At 34.7% G+C, this 24,819-nt stretch overlaps 1 protein-coding gene across 13 annotated transcripts in view; it reads left to right on the forward strand.

The window, feature by feature from the left end:
* DLG1 (discs large MAGUK scaffold protein 1) overlaps positions 1 to 24,819 on the forward strand; it is a 322,859-nt gene that overhangs the window by 196,376 nt on the left and 101,664 nt on the right. For all 13 annotated transcript variants that reach the window (XM_036875079.2, XM_036875080.2, XM_036875085.2 and 10 more), the window contains 4 exons: positions 15,345 to 15,395; positions 17,926 to 18,050; positions 20,638 to 20,807; positions 21,770 to 21,906. In XM_036875079.2, coding sequence (XP_036730974.1) covers positions 15,345 to 15,395; positions 17,926 to 18,050; positions 20,638 to 20,807; positions 21,770 to 21,906 — 483 coding nt within the window. The remainder of the gene's footprint in view (positions 1 to 15,344; positions 15,396 to 17,925; positions 18,051 to 20,637; positions 20,808 to 21,769; positions 21,907 to 24,819) is intronic.

The following is a 24,819-nucleotide window of genomic DNA, read 5'->3' on the forward strand; positions in this document are numbered from 1 at the left end:
AATGAAACGTACAATGTAACTTTTTTAAAGCAGATTAGATACAGTGGAGGAGATGATAAACAGATATTAGAGAAGAGGAATACAAAGAAGCTGAGGCACAGAGAGAAAAAAGGATCTCTAAGAATAAAAGCATATTGAGAGAACTGTGTGACCAATCCACATGGAACAATATTCACATTATAGGAGTACCAGAAGAAGAAGAGAGAGAAAAAGGAAGAGAAAGTGTCTTTGAGGAGGTAATTGATGAAGACTTCCCCAGTCTGGGGAAGGAGATAGTTTCTCAGGCCATGGAGGTGCACAGATCTCTGAACATAAGGGACCCAAGGAAGACAACACCAAGACATATAGTAATTAAAATGGCAAAGATCAAGGATAAGGACAGACTATTAAAAGTAGCCAGAGAGAGAAATAAGATCACATACAAAGGAAAGCCCATCAGGCTATCAACAGACTTCTTAGCAGAAACCTTACAGGCCAGAAGGGAGTGGCATGATGTATTTAATGCAATGAAGCAGAAGGGTCTTGAACCAAGAATACTTTATCCGGCAGGATTATCATTAAATTGAAGGAGGGATTAAACAATTTCCAGATAAGCAAAAGCTGAGAGAATTTACCTCCCATAAACCATCTCTACAGTCTATTTTGGAGGGACTGCTATAGATGCAAGTGTTCCTAAGGTTTAAGAGCAGTCATCAGAGGTAATAAAACCACAGTAAAGAAAGTAGAACAGCTAATTACTAAGCAAATGCAAAATTAAACCAGCTACCCCCAAAGCCAATCAAGGGATAGGCAGAAGAATACAGGATATGATACCTAATATACAAAGAATGGAGGAGGAAGAAAGAGGAGGAGAAAAAAAGAACCTTTAGATTATATTTGTAATAGCATACTAAGTGAGTTAAGTTAGACTCTTAGAGGGTAAGGAGGTTAACCTTGAACATTGGGTAACCAAGAATCTAAAGCCTGCAATGGAAATAAGTACATACCTATCGATAATCACCCTAAATGTAAATGGAATGAATGCACCAATCAGTAGACATATAGAGTCACTGAATGGATAAAAAAAAAGACCCGTCTATATGCTGCTTACAAGAGACTCACTTTAAACCCAAAGACATACACAGACTAAAAGTGAAGGGATTTCATGCAACTAATAGGGAGAAAAAAGCAGGAGTTGCAGTACTTGTATCAGTCAAAATAGGCTCAAAACAAAGAAAGTCACAAGAGACAAAGAAGGACATTACATAATGATAAAGGGGTCAATCCAGCAAGAAGATATAACCATTATAAATACCTATGCACTGAACTCAGGAGCACCTACATATGTGAAACAAATACTATCAGAATTAAAAGGGGAAATAGAATGCAATGCATTCAGTCTAGGAGACTTCAACACTCCACTCACTCTGAAGGACAGATCAACCAGACAGAAAATAAGTAAGGAGACAGTCATTGAACAATATACATTAGAACAGATGGACCTAACAGACATCTACAGAACAGGATACACATTCTTCTCAAGTGTGCATGCAACTGTTTCAAGAGTAGATCATATACAAGGCCACAGAAAGAGCCTTGGTGAATTCAAAAACATTGAAATTGTACCAACCAGTTTCTCAGACCACAAAGGTATGAAACTAGAAATAAATTACACAAAGAAATTGAAAAATCCCACAAACACATGGAAGTTTCACAACATGCTCCTAAATAACCAATGGATCAATAACCGAATAAAAACACAGATAAAGCAATATATGGAGACAAATGACAATAATTCAACACCGCAAAATCTGTGGAATTCAGCAAAGGTCATGCTAAGAGGGAAGTATATTGCAATACAGGCCTACCTCAGGAAAGAAGAACATTCCCATATGAATAGTCTTAATTCACAATTAACAAAACTAGAAAAAGAAGAGCAACTGAGGCCCAAAGTCAGTAGAAGGAGGGACATAATAAAGATTAGAGCAGAAATAACTAAAATCGAGAAGAATAAAACAATAGAAAGAATCAATGAAAGCAGGAGTAGGTTCTTCAAGAAAATACATGAAATAGATAAGCCCCTAGCCAGACTTATCAAGAAAAAAAGAGATTCTAAACACATAAACAAACTCAGAAATGAGAAAGGAGAAATCACTACAGACACCACAGAAATACAGAGAATTATTAGAGAATACTCTGCAAAATTATATGCTAACAACCTGGATAACCTAGAAGAAATGGACAACTTTCTAGAAAAAACAACCTTCCAAGGCTGACCCAGAAAGAAACAGAAATTCTGAACAGACCAATTACCAGTAACAAAGGTGAATTGGTAATCAAAAAACTACCTAAGAACAAAGTGTCTGTTCCAGATGGCTTCAGTGCTGAATTTTATCAAACATTTAGTGAAGACCTACTACCTGGTCTCCTTAAACTTTTCCAAAAAGTAGAAGAGGCAACACTCCCAAACTTATCATATGAGGCCAGGCAAAGACACCACAAAAAAAGCAAATTACAGACCAATATTCCTGATGAACATACATGCAAAAACACTCAACAAAATATTTAGCAAACCGAATTCAAAAATACATCAAAAGATCATCTATCATGATCAAGTAGGATTTATTCCGGGGATGCAAGGATGGTGCAACATATGAAAATCTATCAATATCATCCACCACAGCAACAAAAAGGACAAAAACCACATGATCATCTCCATAGATACTGAAAAAGCATTTGGCAAAATTCAACATCCACTCATGGTAAAAACTCTCAACAAAATGGGTATAGAGGGCAAGTACCTCAGTATAAAAATGTCATATCTGACAAACCCATAACCAACATCATACTTAACAGTGAGAAGCTGAAAGCTTTTTCTTCAAGATCGGGAACAAGACAAGGATGCCCACTTTCCCCACTTTTATTCAACAGAGTTTTGGAGGTCCTAGCCACAGCAATCAGACAACACAAGAAATAAAAGGCAGCCAGATTGGCAAGGAAGAAGTTAAACTGTCACTGTTTGTAGATGACATGATACTGTACATAAAAAACCCTGAACAATCCACTGCAAAACTAATAGATCTAATATCTGAAATCAGCAAAGTTGCGGGATACAAAATTAATACACAGAAATCTGTTGCATTCCTATACACTAATGATAAACTAGCAGAAAGAGAAATCAGGAAAACAAGTCCATTCACAGTTGCATCAAAAGAACCAAGGAGGTGAAAGACATGTATTCTGAAAACTACAAGACCCTCATGAGAGAAATTATAGAAGATACCAATAAATGGAAACGCATCCATGCTCATGGATAGAAAGAATTAATATTGTCAAAATGGCCATCCTGTCTAAAGCAAACTACAGATTCAATGCAATCCCTATCAAAATACCAACAGCATTCTTCAATGAACAAGAGCAGATAATTCTGAAATTCATATGGAACCACAAAAGACCCAAAATAGCCTAAGCAATCCTGAGAAGGAAGAATAAAGCTAGGGGGATTACGCTCCCCAACTTCAAGCTCTACTACAAAGCCTCAGTAATCAAGACAATTTGGTACTGGCACAAGAACAGACCCATAGACCAATGGAACAGACTAGAGAGCCCTGATATAAACCCAACCATATGGTCAATTAATATATGATAAAGGAGCCATGGACATACAATGGGGAAATGACAGCCTCTCAACAGCTGGTGTTGGCAAAACTGGACAGCTACATGCAAGAGAATGAAACTGGGTTATTGTTTAACCCCATACACAAAAGTAAACTTGAAATGGATCAAAGACCTGAATGTAAGTCATGAAACCATTAAACTCTTTGAAGACAACAGAGGCAAAATAAGCAACTTCTTCCTGAAGGAATCTCCTTGAGCAAGGGAAACAAAAGCAAAAATGAACACTTGGGACTACATCAAACTAAAAATCTTCTGTACAGCAGAGAGCACCATCAACATAACAAAAAGGCATCCTACAACACGGGAGAATATATTTGTAAATGGCATATCCAACAAGGGGTTAACATCCAAAATATATAAAGAACTCACATGCCTCAACATCCAAAAAGCAAATGACCCAATCAGAAAATGGGTGGAGGATATAAACAGACAGTTCTCCAAAGAAGAAATCCAGATAGCCAACAGACACATGAAAAGATGCTCCACATCACTAATCATCAGGGAATTGCAAATTAAAACCACAATGAGATTTCACCTCACACTGGTAATGGTAATGGTAATGATGGGGAGCATCAGAAAGACTAGGAACAACTAATGCTGACAAGGATGCTGAGAAAGGGGAACCCTCCTACACTGCTGATGGGAATCTAAGCTAGTGCAACCATTGTGGAAAGCAATATGGCGGTTCCTCAAAAAACTAAATATAGAAATACCATTTGCCCTGGTAATCCCACTCCTTGGAATTTACCCAAACAATACAAGTTCTCAAATTCAAAAAGATATATGCACCCCCGTGTTTATCGCTGCATTATTTACAGTAGCCAAGGTATGGAAGCAACCTAAGTATCCATAAGTAGATGAATGGGTAAAGAAGAGGTGGTACATATACACAATGGAATACTATTCAGCCATAAGAAATAAACAAATCCTACCATTTACAACATGGATGGAGCTGGAGGATATTATGCTCTGTGAAATAAGCCAGGCTTAGAAAGACAATTGCCAAATGATTTCCCTCATTTGGGGAGTATAACAATGAATCAAAACTGAAGGAAAAAAACAGCAGCAGACTCACATACTCCAAGATGGGACTAGTGGTTACCAAAGGGGAGGGGTGTGGGAGGGCAGGTTGGGAAGGAGGGAGAAGAGGATTGAGGGGTATTAGGTTTAGTATACATGGTGTGAGTGGTCACAGGGAAAACAGTGTAGCACAGAGAAGGCAAATAGTGGATCTGTGGCATCTTTCTACACTGATGGACAGTGACCACATTGGGGTATGGGTGGGGACTCGATAATATGGGTAAATGTAGTAACCACATTGTTTTTTCACATGAAACCTTCGTAAGAACTGCCTGTCAATAATACCTTAATAAAAAAGTTTTTTAAAAGTGTGTGAAATGTTTGGATACTGACTATGCTCTGTGGCTCTTGCTTCATAAAAACAAGAATAATTTTTATTTCGGTAAAACAACCGTAATAAGCTTCTGGGTCACTAAGGAAGGATTTTAATTCAAAAATGTAAAGTTTATTCAGATTAGTTTTTAAACTTGTTTGTTATTCCTTTGTTAATTCCCTGATCATTTGGTACTATGTATTGATGAATGAAAATAAGAAGAATTGCCCTTAGAACACAGTTTTTTCCTGGGTATGGCCCTCACACTCCCAAAATTAGGTAACTAATTGAACAGATAATGCATATACATTGTACAAAATTCAAAAGATACAGAAGAATGTCCAGTGAGAAGTAAATCAATCATTCACCCTGCTCCCAGTCTTGCAGTTCCCTTGCCTACGAAAGGAAGTCTTAGTAGTTTCATAAATAAATATACTTCTGAAAACATTCTGTCTATGCAAGCATATATGTGCTGTTAACCATGCTTTTACCACATAAAATCAATGGCCTGCTGATAATTTTTGTATAGATTTTTTGTGTATATATACAAGAATATAGCCAACATATACATAGATTGCTCAATGAATGTGTCAGTTTTTATATTTGATCATAATTGTCAAGTGACACTTCATAGAGTTTGCCCATTTATACTTTAATAAAAAGTATCAGTGTTTTTACCCCATACTGTCACCAGCACTGTGTGTTAACTTTTTGATCTTTTGTTAACTAATACTTAAAATGTATTAACTTGTTGTTTTAATTTGCATTTGTATCATATCTCACCTTTTTCTACCTTAAAAAAATTTTATGTTGAAAAACATACACAAAATCTACCCTTTTAAAGCGTACAATTCAGTGGTTTTTCATTTATTCAGTGTTGTGCCATCACCACCACTTTCTAATTGGAGAACATTTTTATCACCCTATAAAGGAACCCTTTATCCATTAGCATAAAACCCCATCCTGCCCTTTTCTCAGCCACTGGCAACCACTAAGTCTACTTTCTTTTACTATTGATTTGTCTGTTTTGGACCATTCATATAACTAGAATCACATGATAAAGTGGCTTTTTGTGTCTGGCTTCTTCTACTTAACAGTGCTTTCGAGATTCTTCCACATTCTAGCATGTATCAGAAATCCATTCCTTCTTAAAGCTGAGTAATATTCCATTATGCACACACACATACACACATACACAGCACATTCTGTTTATTCATCCTTCTCTTGATGGACGCTTGGGTTGTTTCCACCTTTTGGCCATTTTGAATAATGTGGTAAACATTGGCATACAAGTAACTGTTCAACTTCCTGCCTTCAATTCCTTCGGATATATACTTAGATGTAGAATTGCTGGATCATATGGTAATTCCTATATTTAGGGTTTGGAGGAACCTCCATTTTCCATAGCAGGTGCACCATTTTACATTCCCACAAATAGTGTGTGAGGGTTCCAGTTTCTTCACATCCTCACCAATCTTGTTATTCCTTAACAACATTGTTTCAGTCCTTTTTATTATAGCCACCCTAAGGATATGAAGGATATCTTATTTTAGCTTTGATTTGCATTTACTTCAACTAATGATGTTGAGCATCTTTTCATGTGCTTATTGACATTTGTATATCTTCTTTGAAGAAATGTCTATTTAGATTCTTTGCCCATTTTTTAATTAACTTATTGTCTTTCATTGGTAATCTGTAAGAGTTCTTTATGTGATCTAGATACAAGTCCTTTAATCAGATAAGTGATTTGCAAAAGATTGTCTCCCTTTCTTTAGATTATCTTTTCACTTCCTTGATAATCTTATCTAAGGCACTGAAGTCCAATCTACTTTTTTTTCTTTTGTCATGCTTTTGATGTCATATCTAAGAAACCATTACCTAATTCAAGGTCAAAAGACTTTTGTTTTTTTTCTTAGACTTTTATAGTTTTTGTTCTTATGATCCATTTGGAGTTAATTTTGTTTATTGTGGGAGGTAAAGGTTCAACTTCATTCTTTTGCATATGGATATCCAGTTGTCCCATAACCATTTGCTAAAAAGACTGTATTTTCTACATTTAATACTCTTGGCACCCTTGTAGAAAATCAATTAATTACAAGTATATGGGTTTATTTCTGGATTCTTAATTCTCTTCCATTGATCTACATATGTATCCTTATGCTAACCGTACAGGCTTTGATTATTGTAACTTTGTAATATGTTTTGAAATCAGAACTATAAGTCCTCCAAGTTTATAAGTTTGTTTTAGCTATTCCATGTTCTTTCTAGTTTCATATGAATTTTAAGATCAGCTTGTCAACCTTTACATAATTTTGTTCAATGATTTTTTTAAAGGAATATAAAGTGTTTAATGTTTATTATAATTACAGAAGTATATGATCATGATAGAAAATTTAGTAAACATTAACATCATGAAGAAAAGGAAAATAATCTCTAGCCTCACAGAGATGACCATCCTGACCAATTTACTGAGTTATATTTTAACACAAACATTTTCTGAGTTGTATTTTATATGCCCAGGCTCCCATGTCATTACATATTCTTTGAAAGCATGCTTATTTGTGTACATTGTATTTATCTGTATGTATATGCCATGATTTATTTAACTACCATTTGGATATTTAGATGATGTCAGGTCTTCCAAAAGTGTTTTCACATAACACCACCGATAAGTCACACATCTAATTTTGTGTACTGTCCACATGATTTCTGTCCCAATTTTGAGGCTTGAATTTATTCTCTTTTTCTTTTTTTTTTTTAACAGTCCAACCAGGTTTATTGCTAAACCTGAAAGGGACCTCTCTGTTCTGGGGAGCAGAACAAAGAAAATATCTCTTACAGGATAAGAGACTCTTTTTTTATTAAGGTATCAGTGATATACAATCTTACAAAGGTTTCACATGAGCAACATTGTGGATATTATATTCACCCATATTACCAAGTTCCCTGCCCAGCACCTCATTGCAGTCACTGTCCATCAGCATAGTAAGACGCTATTCCATCACTACTTGTCTTTTCCATGCTATACTGCCTTCCCCGTGACCCCCCCTACATTATGTGTGCTAATCATAATGTCCACTAATCCCCTTTGCCCTACCTCCCCACCCTCTTCCCGTTGATAACTGCTAATTCCTTCTTGGAGTCTGTGAGTCTCCTATTGTTTTGCTACTTCAGTTTTGCTTCATTGTTATACTCCACAACTGAGTGAAATCATTTGGTACTTGACTTGCTCCACCTGGCTTATTTACTAGCTCCATGTTGTTGTAAATGGTAGGATTTGTTTTCTTCTTATGGTTGAATAATATTCCATTCTATATATGTACCACATATTCTTTATCCATCCATCTACTGATGGACACTTAGGTTGCTTCCTTATCTTGGCTATTGTAAATAGTGCTGCGATAAACATAGGGGTACATATGTGTTTTTGAATCTGAGATATTGTTTTCTTTGGGTAAATTCCTAGGAGTGGAATTCCTGGGTCAAACAGTACTTCTATTTTTAGTTTTTTGAGGAACCTCCCTATTGCGTTCCACAATGGTTGAACTAATTTACATTCCCATCAACAGTATAGGAGGGTTCCCTTTTCTCTGCATCCCCACCAGCATTCATTGTTCCTTGTCTTTTCGATGTTGGCCATCCTTACTGGTGTAAGGTGCTATTTCATTATGGTTTTAATTTGTATTTCCCTGATAATTAGCGATGTAGAGTATCTTTTCATGTGTCTGTTGACCATCTGAATTTCTTCTTTGGAGAAGTGTCTGTTCAAATCGTCTTCCCATTTTTTAATTGGATTGTTTGCTTTTCGGGTGTTGAGGTATGTAAGTTCTTTATATAGATGTTAACCCCTTATCAGATACGTTTTTTACAAATATATTCTCCCATACTGTAGGATGCCTTTTGTTTTACTGGTGGTTTCCTTTGCTGTTTAGAAGCTTTTAGTTTGAGGTAGTCCATGTGTTCATTTTTGCTTTTGTTTCCCTTGCCCAAAGAAATATGTTCAGGAAAAAATTGCTCATGTTTATATTCAAGAGACTTTTGCCTCTGTTTTCTTCTGTTTACTTTTGTGTATGGAATTAGACAATAATCCAGTTTCATTCTCTTACATGTAGCTGTCCAGTTTTGCCAACACAAGTTGTTGAAGAGGTTGTCGTTTACCCATTGTATACCTATGGATCCTTTATCATATATTAATTGACCATATATGTTATATGTTGTTTTGGGAGGAGGTTTCTGCCTCATTTCTCATGCCACCATTTTGTCTAATATATAGTTGCATAACGTTTTATAGTGGAAAGCATCATATCTTATTTAGCTATTGATGGGCATTCGGTGTATCCATTTGCTTACATTTTTTGTATCTGATTTAAATTATTCCCATATCTATCCTTCTTTCCAGGACTTGCTGTTCTTCCCTTAAATAGTAAAATTTTAAGGGAAGACAAAATTAAAGACAAGAGTTTTAGAGCTCTTACTGGTTTCAGTAACGAGATGGAAATGAAGTAATCTGTTGAAATAATTCCCATCTGTTCCTCTTTATTTTCCTGAAGACTGACCATGAACAGTGAATGTTAGGAAAATTCATTCAATTTGACTTTAGTAGTTTTCTTTAATACTAAAAGCTTTAGTTTTTTCATATGAAGAATAATTGATAATCACAGTCTTTTTAAGTCAATCTAAATGGCTATTACTTATGAAAAACCTTTAAATAAATTCTTTAGGGGTTAATATTTTGTATTTAGTATGTTAGTTTTTCATTAGGAAGAACATTTTCTTCTTTCCAATATATTTTTATTTTTAAATCCTTACCTTGTGATAGTATAGACTTTGAGGTCTTTAATTGCCTAAGATTGTGCATTAATATGACCAATGAGTCATATGAATGTTGGTAGATAAAACCTTGAATTTCAACATCATAACTCTGTAGTTATAAAGTTATTATTATTGAATTGAACCTAAACAACAGGGAAGTAGTTAATCAGGCTTGTTTTTATCTTCCTTTGGACAAGTCTTACACATATTATGTAATAGAATTTGTGTGTCCTGTTTGGATATGTTAATGTCACTTGACTAGAAAATTAAAATCTTTGTGCCACTAAGGATATCTGTTATAAATTATCCTGTTTCTTTATGGAATATGTGTGTCTATAATTAAATCACATTTAAGAACTTACACAATTTAAAAGTTAAACAATAAATGCTACCCTAGTAGACTACCAACAACCAATTGGAAATATAAGTCCATTAATTCTATCAACGAAAATATGCATTACCTAGCAATCAGCTAAACATGCGTGAAGGAAATGTATAGAGTTTATAGTAAAAAAACTGTAACATTTTACTGATGGCATAAAAGATTACCTGACTTAGTAGAGAGCATACCTTGTTGCTGAGCAGGATGATGATATAGAAATCATCATTTTCCTCAGATTAATCTGTAAGTTTGGTATAGTACCAGTTATAGCCCCAAAAAAGAGAATGAAAGTTTAGGGATAAGCATGGGGAGAGAGGAAAAGAAGAGAGAAAAAAGAAATAGAATGTATATATGTGTTTTGGAGGGATGGAGTTGGACTTAATTCATCTAGAGCTGTATCATCCAATATAGTAGCCACTAGTCACATGTTGGTGTTTAAGTTGATTAAAATGCAGTAAAATTTAAAATTTAGTTTCTCTGTTGCACAAAACACATTTCAAGTGCTCAGTAACTATATGTGGATAATAACTCCTGTATTTGACAAGGAAGATTATGGACCCTTTCCATCATTGCAGAAACTTGTGTTGGACTGTGTTGATAAAGAAAAGTAAAAGCTCAAGAATAGCCAAGGAAAATTTAAAATAAAAGTAATTGTGGGGAATTTCCCCCTATCAGATAATAAAATATAAAGCATTATGAATTAAAGCAGCATAGTTCTGGTTCAAAACCAGATAAATATAATTTACCTTTGATACATGTTATATAATTTGATTTTTTTTTCCTGTTCAGGTTTATTGCAGATTAGTTGTTCTTAGTTAGGCCTTTATGGGGTTTTTCTCCCAATAATGTTAGGAGATATATATGAATTTACCACTTATTCTTAAATGTCTTCGGAATTTTTGCCTTTTACCCAGGCTATTGTCTTACCTTTACCAGTTTACTTTTCTCCAGTTACTCTCCATTTCTGTTCCATAGTGCCATAGTTTTTTTCTGGAAGAACTACTAAACCTACTTAATGCCCAGTAACTTTAGGGAACTTTAATGAAAGATGATAATTCTCATTCCTTAGGAAAGCATTCAAGAAGCCCCCAGTTTCTACCTCTAGTTTCTGTTCCAGCTTTCACTCCCTAAACATAATCCCAGTTTGTTGATGGAACTGACTAAATTCAAAACCTAGAAAATACTAGCAATGACAGTTTGCAAGAAGTATTCTAAATCTATCATCTCATGTTTTTAAAGAGGAAAAAAGTTTTGTCGATAATACATTCATTTTGTCTAAAGGTTGATCTCTAATTTTGTTCCCACCTTACCTCTCACCCTATCCTGTAAATTGTAATAAACTCAATTAGATGATCATTTCTTTCCAATTGGCAGCCATATTTTATAAAAATAATATGAAAAAACTAAACAACCAACCATCTTATAGTTTTTGAAAACATTACATAACCGTTTTTTCACTTTCAATGAAGTAGTACTTGTAATTTGTGTTTTTGGTAATGTACTATTGGCATTTAGAAGCTCAGTTTGAAAGTGTTTAATGATATTGTTGAACTGTATATGAAATTATCAATTTCAAGTTATTGAGGGTTTAGGAATAGAGTCATTGGGTGTCTTTATGGTCTTTTCTTTTTCACCTTTTTAAATCACTCTGTACTACCTGGAATCATCACCAGATAACAATGCATCATGACTTGGCATTAAATTAAGCACCAAGTATATTTACTAAGTACCTTCCTTTGAGAAGACTTAATGGTGAAATCTCAGATTCCTTAAACCAGAAATCATAAGGTCAAGAATTTTACATATTAACACCAAAAGGGCCGTATAAGCATATTCACTTGGAAATGTTTTCCACAATAAAATTTTAGACTATTTAGAAATAAACAAATGAACAAAAAGAGTCCAGTGTAACAGTTTTGGAATTTGGCCAAAGAAATATACTAAGGAAAATTTATTAACTATAATGGATGTTTTTAAAATAGAAAAGATTAATTAGCATGAATAAACTGGTCATTCAACTCAAGAAACCTTAAAAAAAAGTCTAAAGAAAGAATAAAAGAATTGGTAAAAATAAAAGCAAAAAGTAATAGCACAGAATGTATTAGATTAATCAGTGTTAAAACTACTATTTTGATGAAGACTGGTAGACTTCCAGCAAGTCTGAGTAAGAAAAAATAAGATGATACAAATAACGTTTAGAATAAGAAAAGTGGCATAGCTGCAGATAATGGATTTTACTTAAAATATCTCAAAAACAAGAGGAAAATCTCCTCAAATGAGAAAGAAGAAACAAAGTAGCAATTGGGTTTTAATCCATTAGAACCATAAGAATTAAGAACTCAAAAAAGTGGTAGAGATGGGTTTCAAAAGCACTCAAGAAAAAGACTCCTAGCCCCTAAATTGGACCTGAATTAAGGTTACTTTCTTATAGTATGGTGAAGAAGCAAAATAGCTTACATAAATTTTATTATTCTATTGCAGTATAACAAGTCACCCTGACACTTAGTGGCTTAAAAAACAATTCGGTATTTCTCATCATTTTTCTGGGTTAACTAGAAGTTTATTCTGCTTCATGTGGTATTGGCTGAGGCATTGGAAAATCCCAGAAGATCCAAAATAGCCTCATTCACATGGCTGGCAGTGGTGCTGGTTGCTAGTTAGGAGTGCAGCTGGGGCTTTGGGCCAAGGGCCTTTATTCTCCTGATTCGAATCTTTTCATGTTGCTGGGCAGCTGCGTCTGGGGAGGTTTCTCCCTGCTCACTAGGTGAAGTACTAGGAGAAACCTCAACCTGGCTAGGGGAGTGTTCTTGACTCAGGATGAAAAAGAATTCCTGAACAGGTCAGACAAATATAGGTAAGGAAGGAATTCATTAAAACAAGGGCATCAGGGAAAGGCAGTTGATTTGCAGGCAGCAGAGAACAGGTAAGTGCAGAGGGAAAGGAAAGTTCTCAGCCTAGAGCATATTCCCTTCCCAATTCCTGAAGCCAGGTTACCTGGCATCCTGTGACCACTTGGATCAGCACGGCATGGGGACTAGTCCCTACCACCCCAGGATTTGGGGGAGCTATGGAGCACAGGATGGAGTGAGATTATGTTCTGAGAACTTCCCAAAGAAAGGACATTTCATTCTTCAGGCTTCTAAGAGCAGATCGCACAGCAGTGATTCTGTCCAGGTCACCCAGGCAACGGAAACATGCAGGCCCAAATCTGAGCTCTTAGCAGCCCCTTCCTACTTTATTAGGAGTAAAGCAGAGACAGAGTGAAGACTTGAAAATAAAATTAAATATCAAAGAGACAAACCACAATAATCTGAGCAGTGAGAAAGCTGTATTTGAAAGTACGCACTTAAAGAAAGGAAAGTGCCGGCGTCTTCAGAGAAGAGGCACACTAAAATTTTGGGATTCGGTCTTTCAAGGCTTTCAGGAATGGTGCAGAGGGCAGAGGGGAGATTGTTGGGTGTAGACTTGACTTGAGGTCTTAAGGTACTTATCCCTGGTGAGAGACACCATATCTCCTTTCCTTTATTATCAGTCCTCCAGCTAATTCTGCTAAATAAACCCAGCACAAGGGATTGATTTATCCTGTTCTCCAAGATAGTGGGGACATACCAGTTAAGACTCCCTACCCTACCCTGCCTTAAGTTAGGCTGTTGGGTTATTGCCTGATTACCAGAGAATATGTTAGGAATCTTACTTTTCAACTCTCTGCTCTTTAAAATGGAATCTTAGCCTTAAGATGGGGTCCCGCCTGTTCTTACTATACTGTTTATATCTTAGCATTTTTCATCATAGGCAGGAAAAGTTAATCATGATGCTTGTTCCATGTCTCTGCCCTACCTCACTCATAGGCTGTTGGAGCTTCTTCACATTATAGCTGCTGCTTTCTTAAAAGTGCTTTCTAAGACAAAGGCAAGCATTACAAGACATCACATGACCTAGCTTCAGAAACCACACAGAATCATTTGTTCCAGATTCTTTTTAACAAAGTTCATCTAGACCTGCCTAAATTCCGAGGGGAGGGGAAATGGACAACACCTCTTGATGGTAGGATGGTTTAGTCATTCTGCAAATGAAAAACGGTGGGATGAAAGATTGAAGGCAATGTAGAGAAATGCAGTTTATCACAATCCCTATTGGCCTTATTTGATCGGGTATTTTGCAGAGCCTCGCAGTCACCAGTAGTGAAGCAATAATTTGAACCCAAGTTAATCTAATTCCAAAGACTATTACCCTCACCATTGGCCTTCACTGTGGGAATTACCTCTTTCCAGGAAGGTAAAGGGAATAAATTAGTAGGAAGCAGAGAGAATACTTGTTGTGTGGGATGTGAGCAAGAACATGAGTGGTGAATCAAATTTGGACATGAAATGAGTAAGTGAAATTTGTGACAGAGGAAGTACTAAAGTAACAGATACAGAGGTGGGAACTTGTGGGATATGTAAAGGAAAAAGCAAGTCATTCCAATTTGATGGTAGGTAAAGCACATGAAAAGGTGAGATATCTATTTTAGGAATGAAGCTGAGTGATGGATTGGGGTCAATTCATGAATGGGGTCAGTTGCATGAGAGAGTTCATGAAAAGTTTTGGAGGGAGCATATTATTAGACATAGTCTCCAAGAAGATCCATCTGTGTAAAACACATTAGAATGATTTGGACAGTGAAGAATACTGGCCTGTAAGAGATTGGGTAGATTATATGGGCAGTAGTCCAGAGGAGATCAACAAAGGCTTGAACCAAAGTAATAGAAATGAGAAAGAAGAGATGATGGTTTTCAGAAAAATTGAAGTATTTAAAACAGTAAGAATTGGCAACTGAGTAGATGTATGGATCATATCTAATGTCAAGAGTTGAATAATACTGAAAGCTGAATGTACCCTTTCTGTATTTGAAAGTAATAATGCCATGAATGTCAGCTTATTAATCACATTTGCACTTTTACATTCCTTGAAAATATTCCCTAAAATTATTTAAATGAAGCTATATTATTTGATTGCATCCCATGTAGCAGGTTTTCATTAATAAATCAAGCAAAAATTATGTCTTGCCATTTCAAATTTTATAGTCTGTATTTCTGTGCTGCTACCTTTTTCTCCCATTAGGTTAATGGCACTGATGCAGATTATGAATATGAAGAAATCACACTCGAAAGGGTAAGAGCCATTAATTATTTTAAGTTTTTATGCATAAATCTGTTGTTCTAAAGAACCCTTTTAAATATATTGCTCTTTCATGTAGAATACAAGGGACAAGATATTTCAAAAACAGCTATGTAATATCAGTTTCTTTTATCACATATCATAAAATTGGCCATGGTATTTTCAAAACATGTTGCTTTTCTTTAATAACACTTTTTTAAAATAAAATTTTTCCTTAAAATAATTTCAGATTACAGAAAAGTTATACAGAGAATTTCCATTTACCCTGGGATGAATTTAGTTTCCTCTATTGTTACTAACATCTTACATTACTAGAATACATCTGTTTCAACTAATGAACCAGTACTGATACATTATTAAATCTATACTTCGGGTTTCCTTAATTTTTATGTATTTCTCTTCCAGAATCCCATCTAGGATACCACATTACATTTAGTTATCATATCTCCCTATGTTCCTGTAGATGAACAGTTTCTTAGATCTTTCACAGTTTTTAATTTTACTTTATTTTTCATATAATACTATCTTAAATGAGTATTTAGTATCCTTATAATATGGTCATTATATCAATTCTTTTGTAGCAAAATAATAACCATAGTTCTAATTGACAAGAACTTACTGAAAATTTATTATCATGCACTCCCCCAGTAAGAAAATAACTTAAAGGGTACAATTCAGATGTATAAATTTTCTTGATATATTTTCCCTTTAAGAATACTGCACTCAATTGATGCTGTATTTTAGTAATACCACCTTGTCTGACCAGCATTTTTGGGAAATGAAGTGTTCTACACAAGTCAGTTTCCTAAGTAACTGAATGTCTATATGTTTAAGACTAAAATCCTCGATAATTAGATTTGCTTAGTTTGACACCAGAGTAGACTCTGCATGAAAATAGACCTGAAAGGATCTTTAACATGTATAAAAGATCTGTATTGCCTACTACCTGAATTTGGGTCACTTGTTCAAGTAAGGTAGATGACTGAGTAACTTTCAACCAATCGCACTATTAATACATTGTACATATTTTAATATGATATCTTGTTTGGGTTTTTTTTTTCCAGCTTTATTGAGATGTAATTGACATATAATCCTCACTTTTTTTTTTTTTTTTTATTTTATTATCTATTATCATTATTATTATTATTTATCCTTTCCCAGTACCTTTTAAATTCCTTGTTTGGTCAAGAATGTATTATATTTTTCACTGATTAAAGAACTTGAGAACCAGGAATTGGGAAAGAGAGTACAAACTTGCAATTAGAAGATGGAGTCTCTGAGATCTAATGCACAGCATCGTGATCATATTCAACAATACTGTATTATATACTTCAGAATTTCTGAGAGACAAGATCTTATTCTCAACACAAAAAATGAAATGATAGACATGATAGCAGTGTTTACTTAAAGCTACAGTGGTAATCACATTGCAATATATAAATAAATCAATGTGCATACTTTAAACTTACATAATGTTATAAGTCAATTATACCTCAATTTTTAAAAAGCAAAGAAAAAAGAACTTGAACACCTGAGTAACTTGGTAACTTCAGATAACCTGTTGATACTGTTATTGAGACTCTAGGAACTCTTAAAGAGTTTAGACTGAAAATATATATATGTGATTAACATAAAATTTCATGACACATCATAGTAGAGTGAATGATTTAAGCTGTTTAATACTAAAATTTAAGTAATTTGTCCAGATAAGATCTGCTTATTTGAGTTGCCTGAGAGTCATAATTGGGACATTCTTGCACACATAAATTTTAATACCATTGCTTAGAACAATTGTCCTTGAACACTTTTTATAGTTGTAGAACCTTTATTCAAATAAAATAGTCAGAGATCCAGAATGTAAAACAATCAAAAAGTAGTGCTACTTTGGCAAAATGGACTGCTCTCAAGAAAGCACACCAATGTTAAGTTCTCAGGTTGGGCTTTCAGTACTAAAAATGCCTTTTGAGGGTCAGGTACCTTTTTTAAACAAGTAAAAGATGGCAACTGTTACTTAGCAGATGCAATTTGGTCATTTTATTATAAGCTGATGGCCAAGGTAGTACAAGAAAAGCACTACCTTCTACCCCTTTCTAAAAAATCTGAAGTGATTTATTTGTTTCACCTACAATCAAGTAATAAGCATAGCAGCAGAAAGATGAGGGGTTTTTTTCCCTAGGAGACATTTGCCTGACTAAACATGAATGAGATGCATTCTAAAAGAAAGAGACTTAATAGAGACACCTCTGCACTTGGGTGACTAATCCAAGGACAAACTGCACGTACATTTTTAAAGAAAGAACAAAAGTATGCAGTGTGTTCTTCAGCCTTACCTACTCAGCAGAAAGGCCTCCGAATTCTTCAGAAAAAAAAGCTTTCCTTATATTTCTTAATTTAGAATCTTCATTTTTTATATACCCTTATGTATGTATTCCCCATGTCAGTACTTTCTAGGTCCTATAAATAAAGGAGGCTATAAATAAAGATAATTCTTACTCATTCAGTCTTTTTTTTCCTCTATCCCTAGGGAAATTCAGGGCTTGGCTTCAGCATTGCAGGAGGTACAGACAACCCACACATTGGAGATGACTCAAGTATTTTCATTACCAAAATTATTGCAGGGGGTGCAGCTGCCCAAGATGGAAGATTGAGGTATGTTTTTTACTTTATGTTACGATACTGTATCCACTTCATTTTTTCTTGAATAATGTATAAATACAAATAAGAAACACTATCATAACAACTAACATGAGGTAGATGCTCAAATAACAAACGAATAAGATAATTGTGCTCCAAGCATTGTTTCCCTCTTTAAATTTAGGAACTCAGTTTCATCTTAGATATTACAACATTTTGAATAATAAGTTTGGTTGATAGTTTAAATGGTTATAAGCAAATTTATAGAAATCCTAGATTTCCCTTTGTTATTTTCAATGTATTTACAAAATGTTTTTCATTTATTTTCTGGGTGGGAAACATAAACTTATTTAAGGTAGAAGAGATCATATATGTATGAGTTTGTATCATACACACAGTAAAGATTATGCAAAGTTTAAATTTTTTATCTAAACATATTTTCTTATTGAATAGGTGAAAGTAACATTGGTCTTTTTTAAATTAAAATTCTATTCAGAAGATGCCTTTAGCATCCTTCTTGCCTCCTGTGACCGTAGATTGTGGCACTTTTCTATTCCCTTGTTTGTTGTTTTTATATATGGTGGTAATCTGACATTTCAGGTCTAATGATTTATATGTGACCTGTTAAAAACAACTTTTTCTTAAAGTTTTTAAATATTCCTTCTCACTGGATATGTCAGATAGTGTATTTGTGAAATTAGTTAGATGTAAGATTAATAAATTGGCCATTCATGTAAATGTAGAATTTACTTCCTAATTCTGTTATTGCCCTTTTATTTATGCTTCTTATGTGAAAATTAGTATGTTACATTTACTTAACAAAGAACATAACATAGTACTAATTCTAAGGTATCACATCTTTGGATATAGAATTTCTTTAAAGAACGTTAATTTGATAGAGAAGCTTATCAGGATCAATTGTAATATTTAATTGTCTTTTGTTCCCCTTCACTGCCCAATTTCAGATGACCAATCTTTTTTTTTCCTTTCCCTAATGGCATTCCATGTAATTAAAACTGAGAACAGCTAGGGGAAAAGTTAGGAGTAGGATCAAATAAGCCTTAAAAATATATATTATGAAGCCAGAGATGGGTAAGATTCCTCAAGGGAGGAACAACCTAAGACAGGCACAGTTGCATGGGGGCCATCAGGTGAGAAATTGGGGATCAACAGAGGTGAGGCTTAGAACCTCACTCCCCTGTTTTGAGAGAAATCTTCTGCATCCGTGGATGTTTTGTTGCCCATGTCTAGCTTGGATTAATACTTAGTCTGTACGCACAGACCTGATCATCTGCATTTGCCCTCTTATAGCACTAAATTATGTTTTCTACCTTTATCTTGCATCTACCTACCACTTCAGCATTTTATTTAAAAAATAAAAAATAAATAAGAGAGAAACGTGGGATTCATATATAAATCAAGCATAAAAATCAAATGAATAATCGTATCTGACTTGATTGTTTATAATTCGTGATGCGTGATCAAAACCGAAAGTTTCTGTGATGTGACTGCCCTTGCACTGTTCACCATGTAAGAACTTATTCACTATGTAAGAACTTGTTCACCATGTGAGAACTTGTTCGTTATGCTTCAGAAGATTGGAGACTGTTGAGAATTAGGCTTGGGGTTGATGAATGATTGTGCGTTGAGTCCCCTATACAGAATTTTATTGTTGTTAACAACCATTTGATCAATAAATATGAGAGATGCCCTCTCAAAAAAAAAAAAATATATATATACACATATATATATATATATTACGATATCAAATGAAATTAATTTTGTACATGAGAAACCTTTTATTTAAAGGTTTATTTATAGACATAATCTCTACCTTGACATAAATTTTTTTTTTTTTGAGGAATCATTGATGCACAATCTTATGGAGGGTTTCACATGAGTAACGTTATGGTTACTACATTCACCCATATTATCAAGTCCCCAACACACACCCCCATTGCAGTCACTGTCCATCAGCATAGTAAGAGTCACTACTTGTCTTCTCTGTGCTATACAGCCTTCCCCATACTTCCCCTACGTTATATGTGCTAATCATAATACCCCCTTCTCCCTCCCTCCCACCACTCTTCCCACCCCCTTTCCCTTTGGTAACCGCTAGTCCCTTCTTGGAGTCTATGAGTCTGCTGCTGTTTTAACTTCACATAAATTTTAAGAAATAATTTCATTTTTTTAAATCTGGTATATAAGTTGGAAACGGCAGTCAAAAAATATTTTTGGATAAATCAGTGAATTTATCTCAGTTTTGCCACTTATTATCTCTGTGACCTTATTCTAGTTGTTCAGTCTGAATCTGTTTTCTTTGAGTCACAACTCTATCAGTCACTGTCTGGGCAGCCTTGGGAAAGTCATCTAAACTCGTGCCTCAGTGTTTCCATCTGTTAAAATAGGGATATATATCTGCTCTTAGGATAAAATGTTTATATAAGTATTTGATATATTGAAATTTAACATGCCGTTTAATCATTTATATTTCCTCTAATACATCTCTTTACGTTAAAAATGGAAATGACAAGAAAAATTGGCAAAGTGAAAAATGGACATTTAGATTTTTAGCTTTTCATTTTTAATATTTTTTCCTCAGGGTCAATGACTGTATACTGCGAGTAAATGAAGTAGACGTTCGTGATGTAACTCACAGCAAAGCTGTTGAAGCATTGAAAGAAGCAGGGTCTATCGTACGGTTGTACGTAAAAAGAAGGAAACCAGTATCAGAAAAAATAATGGAAATAAAGCTCATTAAAGGTCCTAAAGGTATGAAATAAATCAAACTAAAACAAATTATTAAGAACTCTTGAGTTAAATGTAACAATGAAATTATTTAAGACATACATTCTAGGATTAACAATACTGGTAATCTACAGAACTTGTGTGAATATTTAGAATTTCTTATTTTTACTAATTTTTGTCTTAAGTAGAATTCTACTTAGACACTATGAAGACGTGTATTTTAATATTAATGTACAATCATTAATCTACAAAGTACATTAAATGCAGATACACGCTAAAAAAATATGAGTGTGTCATTAGCAGTACATCTGCAAGGAGGGAGGACTATTAATATATGATTTCTGAATTTTGAAAACATTGATGGGATTAAGAATAAATGGAAATATTAATTCTAATTTGTGGCTTCATGGAAGAGGTAGTATTCCAACATATGAAAAAAAGAATAAAGAGCTACAGATTGGCTGGTATTAAAGCTATTGAATTTATGAATTATAGAAATTCCTTATTTAAAATCAATTCATAAAATATTGGAAAAAGAACAAAATTGCCTACATTTCTGAAGCCTGTTACTTCTGCCCACCACCAATTTTATTATTTTTTTTCTCAATTATTTTAATCTTGTGACGGTCTTAAGTGTTACTAAGGAGCAAATTATGATGGAAACAAATGCAAAACATAATTTTACAGTGCTTCTTTGAACTAACAAACAAATGAATTTACAAAAAAGACTTTAACAAGTAACCTGAGGGGGGATAATAGGAACTAACTTTTAACTGTAGGAGCACCTATATATATAAATATCCTGATTGTGGAACAAATACTTAGAATTTTTACAATTAGAATTTTTACAAGTAGGTAGATAGATTCTAATCTGTTTTAAAAAGCATTACTGTGATGAAATGGTCACCTTCTGGCTTTCAATCATTTCTTTCTGGATTTAACTCATATTTATTAATGAGATTATAAAACTAGTGTTTTCCAAACAGGTCTTGGGTTCAGCATTGCTGGAGGTGTTGGAAATCAACATATTCCTGGAGATAATAGCATTTATGTCACCAAAATAATTGAAGGAGGTGCAGCACATAAAGATGGTAAACTTCAGATTGGAGATAAACTTTTAGCAGTAAGTATAAGAGATAATAGTGCTTTAAAAATCATTTTTATGTCTTGTCTTTTTCTGGCAGACTTTGAATTTCTACATGCCGAAAATGTTTAAATGATATTGCATGAATACTAGCCTTGCTTTAGTCAAAACCTGAAAAATGATTATTATTTTTATTTACCAGTTTCCTCTGCCAGCTTCATTCTCTTTTCTTTTATTCTTTTTTTTCTTTTTCCTCCTTTTATTGAAGAGTTAGGGGCTTGGATGCAGAGGATTCTTTAATCGGAATCCTTAGGTTCATATCACAGTGTCATCCTTCATTCATGCTTGGCCTTCTTTTTTCCTTTTCTTTTTTTTTTACTTATTTTATTTATAATATAAAGAAAACTGCTGAAGTCATTACCCAATCCAAGAACTAAAGTACCAACAGACCAACAAATTGCATTGTCTTTCCTTTGATTTTTAAAAATTGCTTAATCACATGCATATGCTTAAACATCTTGTGTAGTATTATTTGTTTTGGAAAATTTGAAGTCTCTTGTGCTGTATGTAGTCTTTTAATATTGTTTTTATGCAATATTGTTTTACTGATACTTATCCATATTGTTGCCTAGAGCTGAAATTTATTCATTCCACCTCTATATAATATTCTGTTCTGGGACTGTTCTACATGTATTTATCCATTCTTCATCAATAACTGTCTTAGGCCATATTCCCTAGAAAAACAAAACCTGAAGAAAAGCTACTTTAATGTTAAGATATAATTGGGAAGTGTAATCTCAGAAAAGCTAGAGTGAAGAAAAATGAAAAGTGAGGCAGGCATGAAAGAAGGCCAGTACAAGGTGTTACATTTCTGAGCTGGCTATATTTTCATAAGAAAATGTAGCTGATTGCTTGTCATGTAAATCAGTCTTTCAGGCAGGTGATAAGGAACTGCTAAACCTTAGATCCAACCATCCAGGGAAAAGACAGGTTTGTCTGCTGGACTTTCTTAGTCTCCTGTCTCTTGTTAGAGTCTACATCATGGGGGTTAACTGTCCCAAATTTCTGGGCTGTGTTACCCAACTCCTCTGGGCAGTTGCTAGGGAAGCCAGGTCCCGTGCTCTGTGTCACAGCACTTCCCCTGAACCCAGAAGTGGTGGGAAGAGCTAGATCCTCAGTAGTCTAGACAGGTCAGACATGAGCTTCTAACGTGTTACAGCCCTCATTATGTGGAACATGTCAGTCATGTCAACACCTAGCCCTTACTCCAGAAGAGACTGAAAGAGCTGGTATAATAGAAGAGGAGACCAGGTGAGAGTAGTCAGGACTTTCCACTAAGAGCCTCCAGGGCCAAGTGAACAGATACCTTAAACAAAACTGTAAAGGCACATAAACAAGGTCTTGTATTTTCCCCTTTTTTTTTTGGTTTTATGAACAATTCTGCCAGGAAATACTGCTTTGTGTCTTGGTGAACATGTACAGGAGTTTCACCTATTTACCTTAGCATGGAATTTAATGAATCATGGGGTATCCTATGGTAATATTATAACAGAAACATACTGTTTCCCAAACTGATTATAAAAATTTACACACTCATCAGCAAAGTATGAACAGTTTCTTTGTTCTACTGCTGTCCATTACTGCTTCTTGTTGCAGCAAAGAGATAGACTCATTGTTTTTGAGTTAATGATGGGGAAAAGGAAGGAGCTGGCCTTGAACTGCTTTTCTCTAACTTATCCTCTCACAGCTATGACTTGCCACTCTTTTGCCCAAGCTACAACCACTACCCACACATCACCTATACACACTACACCAGTTCAAAATAGTCTTCTTTATCCACTAGGTTTCTCACTTTATTTTTTAATTTCTTGGATACCATTTTTCCCTTTATGGTTTCTTCAGTCAGTTTTAGTGTGATAGGGAGCTGGCAATTTATGCTGATTTTCCATTTAGTGAGGCTTTTGTTACCATAATTCCACTGAAATTATCGAGTTCTTAGTTCTCATCTTAATTGATGTATCAGGCATTTGATACACTTGCTTCTCCAAACACATTTTTCCATTTTGCCTAACAGTCACCCTCTCTCTTGGATTTCTCTTATCTCACTCCTCATTCTCTTTGGTGCATCTTCTCCCTGACGTCTAAATATTGAAATGATCCAGGACCTGGTCCTTGTACATTTTCTCTTTTTTCTTTGATGGTAGTCATATAACTTACTGGATCTCATTGTACATTATAGGGATAAATATTATTTTCTGAACTTTAGTTTTATTTTTATACATGCAGACCTTTCATACTTGACTAAAATATAGAAAATTTTAACAGTAGTTCTTGGCAAAGCAGTTGAAAAGTCCTAAGAGATTTCATCTAGTCTCCTTTTGCATGTCTCAAGAGTCATTTCAAATTTAATATATCTAAAAATTAGTCTTATTATTCCCCCAACCCCAAAACCTGCTCCTTGCACAATTTTCATGTCTTATAAAATGGGAACTTTATCATTCTGTTTGCCCAGTTCCAAAACTTTAAGATCATCCCTTTCTTTCATCCTCCACACTGAATCCCTCAGCAAAGTTTGTCCGTTTTTATCAGTTATTAATGCTGCATAAGAAAACACAAAAATTAGTAGCTAAAACAACATTCATCATTTATTTGTTTACACTTCTTTAATTTGGGTAGGGTTCAGCCAGGACAGCCTGTCTACCAGGATGGCTCAGCTCGGGCTGGGAATCCGCTTCCAAGCTGGCTTACATATGGTAGGCAAGTTGGTGTTTGCTGACAACAGGGAGCTCAAATGGGGCTGTTAGCCAGGTGTTGAATTCTCCAATGGCCTCACCACATGGCTGAGTTGGGCTTTTCACAAGATGGTGGCCAGGTTCCAGGAGGGACATACCAAGAGTAAGCTTTCCAAGAAGACAAGCTCCAATACATGGCATTTATCAATCTTCTCTGCAC

This window comes from Manis pentadactyla, chromosome 1 (assembly GCF_030020395.1).
Source record: "Manis pentadactyla isolate mManPen7 chromosome 1, mManPen7.hap1, whole genome shotgun sequence".
Classification (NCBI taxonomy): Eukaryota; Metazoa; Chordata; class Mammalia; order Pholidota; family Manidae; genus Manis; species Manis pentadactyla.